This window comes from Elgaria multicarinata, chromosome 1, assembly GCF_023053635.1.
Source record: "Elgaria multicarinata webbii isolate HBS135686 ecotype San Diego chromosome 1, rElgMul1.1.pri, whole genome shotgun sequence".
NCBI classification, from domain to species: domain Eukaryota; kingdom Metazoa; phylum Chordata; class Lepidosauria; order Squamata; family Anguidae; genus Elgaria; species Elgaria multicarinata.
This window is the reverse complement of record NC_086171.1, coordinates 134598651-134605020: the sequence shown is the minus strand read 5'-3', so window position 1 is coordinate 134605020 and position 6370 is coordinate 134598651. Positions and strand designations below refer to the sequence as shown.

Below are 6370 nucleotides of genomic sequence, written 5' to 3'. Positions count from 1 at the left end.
CAAAGACTATTTTCACAATTATCTCTAAAGCCATAAAGGCAGAAATATATGCTCTATGTGCTGAAGTTTTTTTGTTTTTTTTTAGTTTAACATGGTGTCGGTTATAATTAAGGGCTAGATTTCACACAGAAGATTCTGAGGGATCTAAAGAAAAAGATATTCAAATAGTTTCTAAGTATAAAAAGATAACTCTTCTATAAAAAGCTAGCTCATTGATATTGTCATATAACATGGCCAACAAAGAGAAATGAGGATGGAACTGTGCAAATGCAGAGTTGGAGAGGGGAGCAAGTTTGATTTGGATGATTTAGTCCAACCACAAACAATGTCCAACTGCACCTTTTATTTTTCTCTCTCAAAATAAATGGTGGCCATTCACATATATAAGAAAATGTAAAGCGCTACACTGGCAGTATTGGATGAGGTCAATTTGCCCTCCATCTCTGACACAAAGTGGATTAAAATTGTGCAGTAAAGAAGCTCTGTTAGTATGCAGAATGGCACCAATTTCTAACTTTTAAAAGAAAGCTCCATTCTAAACACATCTTGCAACCTCTGTCATATAGGGTTTTTTTTCTCACTGTAGAAAAGTACATCCATTTGAAAAATGATGTGCCATCTACCCTCAGAACAAAGCGCTATATTTAGAATTATGCAGTTTGGTTTTAAAGATTTATTTATTTATTTATTACATTTTTATACTGCCCAATAGCCAAAGCTCTCTGGGTGGTTCACAAGATAAAGCCCAAGATGCTTAGGAAGGATTAAGTGTTCATATAAACTGTTTCCTTATTTATTTACTTATTTAATTTTCCAGACAACTTTATCAGACTTAGGCTGGAAAAAACAGAAGTCCCTTATCATTGCTACTCTACAGACCAATGCACAGACAAATAAGTGACATGGATGTGGCAGAGAAAAGTAGACAGCTCCTGGGGGGCTACATTTGAGAAGCCAGCATCCCGTGTAAGCTGGCCCCTTGCCAGATGTTCATGCACACAAGGGGGTATCCATGCGCTGCTCTTGCAGAGGCCATGGCATTATTTTGGTTTACACCAAAGTACTACAGTTCTTGTCAGTATTTAAGAAACTGGCAAAAGGTGGTTCCAGTGCAAAGCCAAATGTTTCTCAATACAAAGTTGCAACACAGTACAAGGTCTCCCATTCATCTCTTTAGTCCAGAACTAAAGGCCTCGGTGGCAAAATGACTATCAGCCTGTGAAAATTGAGGCAGGGGAATTGCATAATAAGGACCTTTCTTAACTACCACTGGTATTTTACTAATGAACAAGTATCAAATTGTGCTTTAAGAGTAGTTGTAATCACCCAGTGAAGTAAAGTATCTATGCAAAGCTTCATATTAAAACAGAACAGTGGCATTATTATCTCAAAGCAGTTTTTTAAAGTGAGAATGAAGGAAGTTACCAGAATTAAACTCTTGCTACTTTCTTATTTTCCTGGTGATTGTTTGTATGATAAAAATATAACTTCTATACTACAGTAAATGTGCTTTTGAAGGTTTCTCCAGCCTTTCATTTTTGAAATTATATAATGTATCATAGCAACAATGCAAAATACATATTTCTAATATGACTTTACTAAAGTTCATACCAAAGTTCAAACACTTTGTAACTGTTTTAAAAATTGTTTTTATTGGACTAGCATTGAATAATATTGCTTATATGGTAGCAATATTCAGGAAGAAAGACATTGGGGTGACATTCAACATTTCAATATGAATAATCTAGAACACTTTTGCAATCTTGCTGTGTGTATTCATTCAACATCTGACATCATAAATCATGCCAATGAGCACTGCATGACTGTACATTTTTCCACATGAAACTATTAATGCATTTAATTTAAAAAAGACTAGAAAATTCCTCAGGTGCGCAAGCAGTTAACATACCCACCTCATGCTCTCCAAAACAAACACTCCTAAAGACTATGGGTTTAGTTACATATACTATTGTTTATAGTAGCTTATATGTGCCAAAAACATAACAGAAGTTTGAACAGTAGGCAGTAAATTACTTAATCTGCTAACAAATCATTCACATAGTTTATACACTCAAATAAGAAAAGCATTTGACAGTTTTAGTTCATTATGTTTTTCTATAGTGCAGTGCAAATAAAAGTGAAACCTAACTTTTCCTGAGTTTTCATAGAACATTGAAACCATATTTATTATTTTGTTAAATATACATCCTACCTTTCCATCAAATGGTGTTCAAGGCCCTTTAAATCTCATCTTGACAAAACATGATTTGAAAGAGCCTTGAAATTCACAGATATATTGAAAATAATTGTTAAATCCTTCATCTATATTTTGCATACGTACAACTATGTAGGACAAGAAAGTTATATTCTCAAGACTACACCAATCTCTTTGAAAGGTTCTAATATTTTTTTTTAGAATCTCTGTTTTACAAGTCTCAATTCATTTTCCACAGATGCGATAATGCCCAAAGTCCTGTTTGCTCACAGGGAAAACAAAAGCAAAACAGGAAGAAAAAAATCCCGGAATGTATGTTAAGTGGAAGATGTTCCATAATAATTAATCCTTGTGTTGATGGCTACAGATAACGTGTTTCTGAATCAATCTTATCTTCAGTTTGTAATGGTTCAGGTTCTATTTGAGCAACAGGTGGCCGCAGTATGATTTCTGGCCCTCCGCCATAGATTGATACTAGGAAATTCCATGTTTCTTCAGAAATCTGTCCAGAATCAGCTCCTGAAAAACATTTTTTTAAAATAAATTTTTAAGTTTTTAACATCTTAACTATTTGAGAAAATATTCTGCTCAAAAGAGATGGAACATTTTAATACCAAGGACCCAAATCCAAGGAAATGCAAGCACAGCAGACTGTGCAGATCACATCAGCTGGATAACTTTAATTTTAGCAACAGTACTATACATACAGGCCATCCCAATTTCAGTCGATGTTCATAGCATTTTGTCCTCAAAATTGTTTAATTAAACTTAAAGGGATTGACATTTACAAAAAGGCTTGAAGTTATAGAGGAATTCTGCGACCCACAAACTGTTTTTCTATGCCTACATTTTAGAATAGCTGCCCACATATTTTCAAAGGTTTCTTTCTCCCTCGCAATCATGAGGGGTAGAAAACTGCATGTTTTTAAAAATTAAAGCCAATATAACAACAGATGCCAAGATCTGTGTTGGATAACACTCATGAAGTGCACACAACTTTTAGATGAGAAGCTTCACAGTCAGTGTCTCTTTAAGTTTGCATTCAGCCACAAGAATGATCTTGCAGAAACAAGAAAAAATAGATTTTTAAGTACTACTCTTGTTTAAAATAGAAGTGAGCAAAGTTGAAGTAAGCACACTAGAAGTGTTTCGGGCTGGGTCCAGAGCAGCACTTAGTGGAATTCTACTCACACTGGAGGAAGGGGGTTCACTGCTGCTCTAGAGGACTGGGGGACTCTTTGGAAAAAAACATGAAAGGCAACGCAGGGTGAAAAGGAAATCACAAACATTGCCAGCTGCGGCACTTCCTAGAGTTCGAAGACCTAACGATGGTAGTGCACATGCTGGTAACTTCGAGGCTTGACTTCTGCAATGCGCTGTACATAGGTCTACCTTTGTGCCAAGTCTGGAAACTTCAACTAGTTCAAAATATGGCAGCCAGGTTGGTCACCAGTACACCTAGGGGTGACCATATTACACCAATTTTAAAATCACTTCACTGGCTGCCAATTAGTTTCCGGGTGAAGTATAAAGTGTTGGTTATTACCTTTAAAGCCCTACATGGTTTGGGTCCAGGTTACTGCGGGATCGCCTTCTCCCGTACAATCCACCCCACACACTCAGGTCCTCTGGGAAAAATTTACTTCAGTCAGTAAAAACTAGGCTAACAACTGTTACCCACAGGACCTTCTCTTCTGCTGCTCCCAGACTGTGGAATGGCCTGCCGGGAGAGATTTGTCAACTTAGCAGTCTTCCAGAATTTAAGAAAGCCATAAAGACTGATCTCTTCCGGCAGTCGATTTTTAAGATGTCTGGCTGTTATTTTAAGAATGTATTAGTTTTATATGTTTTTAATCAGTTTTATGTATTTTATAGTATTTTTGAATTTAATGTTGTTCCCCGCCTCGATTTATTATTATTATTATTATTATTATTATTATTATTATTATTATTATTATTATTATTATTATGCTGTGCCACCCATGGAATGGCTAATCTGGAACCAGCCCTGTGGCAAAAATACTATTCCCAGTGTTCTAATGCTTCATATGTAGTAAGTGTACAACACAAATGGAGACAATAACATAGAGAGAGACCCACATGTACACCACCACTTTGGGAGAAAGGAGAAAAACTGCATGCAGAACAGGCTGTATCAGTAGATCCATACCTTGTTTCACAACAACAGAACCACATTTACTGACAGCAATTTTGGCATTATCAATGGGCCCTGGAGGATCTAGTGTGATAGAAAAATATGTTAGGGTGTAAAGTAAAGATAAAGTGGTATTATTTAAGCAAACAAAACAAGGAAAAATGCACGTGTAATTTCTGCACTCCCCTCACCCCATTTTACCTACTTTGGGTGATTTAAAATAAAACATTATGCACTTATTGGGGGGGGGGGCAAAATGTAGTAAACCTGTCGGCAAGCATACAAGAAACTGTACACCTTGTGCTGTTTGCTACCCTGCATTGAAAACAAGTTTTAAAATACATTTCTGAGTCATTGCCCAAGTCTTTAAATGGACCTTTACAAGTAGACTATTGATCGAAACCATTATGAAGGCTCCTTAAAGTGCAGATTCAAACCAGTTAGAAATATGCTTACAAATACAGCAAGTTCTTCTCTGGTGGTTCAACAGCAAGCCATGGTACTTTCCTGTATGCATATGTGTCATGGGCCAAAAGCTGTATTAATTCCTGTTCTCTTTGTTTTCCATAAAGTTTCTAGAGCTCTTTATAAGAGCTTATTTCTGCACTCTGATTTTTTTTTTACCACAGTAATTTATTGACTGATGAAAGACTAAGTGCAGACTATAAAAAGCACATATTATCTATTTGATAGGAGCTCTGAAAACCACTCACCACTGTCCTTGCCCTTCACAAACCCTTCCCATTCTCTGAACCACTGCATACTGATGCAATAGAATATGGATGGAGACTCCTCCTCTTGAAATGCCCTGTTGAGCTGAGAGACACAAAACAAGCTCTAAGGCTGCAATCCTAAACACACAAGGAAGTAAGTCCCCTTGAAGCCAATTACACTTACTTCTGAGTAAGCATGATAGTATTGCATTGTAAGATGTCTTAAAATAATAATTTCAGAACAGCAGAGTGAATAATTGATTAAAAAATCAGATCTGAAACCGTTCAAAGGAAGTTTTTCCACCTAAAAAAACCCCAGTCAAGTGACTAAAGCCAAACCACTCCTTCACATAGCCAATGTCAAGCACCATTAAGGCTGCGACAGTGAAAGAAACTTGGAGGACTAAGAACATAAGAAGAAGATCCTCCCAGTGGAAGCACCCATGGGGTTTCAGGATCTAAGCCATTGGTTTTAAGAATCTGAAACGCTTAAGAAATAAACATTTAATATAACAAAGGAGAAAGAACATAATTACCCGAATAAACATTTCCAGTTCCGCCTTCCTTCTTTTCTCTCTCTTCTCTGTTTCCACATGGCAGGTATGACAAACATACAGATGGTTAACAGCTGGTCCTCCACCATACCTGTAATCACAGAATATTAAATAATTCCCAAAGCAAAATATCAAAACATAATAAAACAACTAAAACAGAAGTACAGAATTAAAAAGTCACCATATGCCTTCAAATGCCTGGGAAGAGAGGAAACTGGTGCTGAAAAAATGACAATATTGGCATCAAGAGGCTCTCACTGGGAAGAACATTCCAAAGTCTGGGGGCACCACTGAAAAAGTTCTCTCCCTTGTTGCTATCTTCCAAAACTTCCTCTGAAGAGGCATTCTGAGCAGGGCCTCAGATGCTAATTGCAGAGTACAGGTAGGTTCCTACCAGGAGAGGTGCTCAATCAGATATTGCAGTCCTGAACTGTATAAGGCTTTATAGGTCAATAACAGCCCCTTGAATTGGGCTCAGAAATGTATAGGCAGTCAGTGCAAGTGGGCCAGAATCAGTGTTAAATACTTGGAACTTCTTGTTGTAATTAGTCTGGCCACTGCATTTTGCATAACGGCAGTTTCCAAACTTTCTTTAAAGGCAGCCCCTTGTAGAGCATATTGCAATAATCTCAACTGGAAGTTACTAGAGCATAGGCTACTGAAGCCAGGCATACCTGGCTTCAGCTGAAGCTAGTAAAAGGCACTCTATGCCACTAAGGCCATTGGAGTTTCG

At 37.1% G+C, this 6370-nt stretch overlaps 1 protein-coding gene across 3 annotated transcripts in view; it reads right to left on the bottom strand.

Annotated features, from left to right (window-relative positions):
- Nucleotides 1-1625: 1625 nt before the first annotated feature.
- Nucleotides 1626-6370, bottom strand: part of USP33 (ubiquitin specific peptidase 33) — a 45678-nt gene continuing 40933 nt past the window's right edge. For all 3 annotated transcript variants that reach the window (XM_063137209.1, XM_063137199.1, XM_063137206.1), the window contains exons 21-24: nucleotides 5620-5728; nucleotides 5084-5186; nucleotides 4386-4454; nucleotides 1626-2734 (exon numbers count right to left, since the gene is read on the bottom strand). In XM_063137209.1, the coding sequence (XP_062993279.1) occupies nucleotides 2577-2734; nucleotides 4386-4454; nucleotides 5084-5186; nucleotides 5620-5728 (439 nt within the window). In that variant the 3' untranslated portion in view covers nucleotides 1626-2576. The remainder of the gene's footprint in view (nucleotides 2735-4385; nucleotides 4455-5083; nucleotides 5187-5619; nucleotides 5729-6370) is intronic.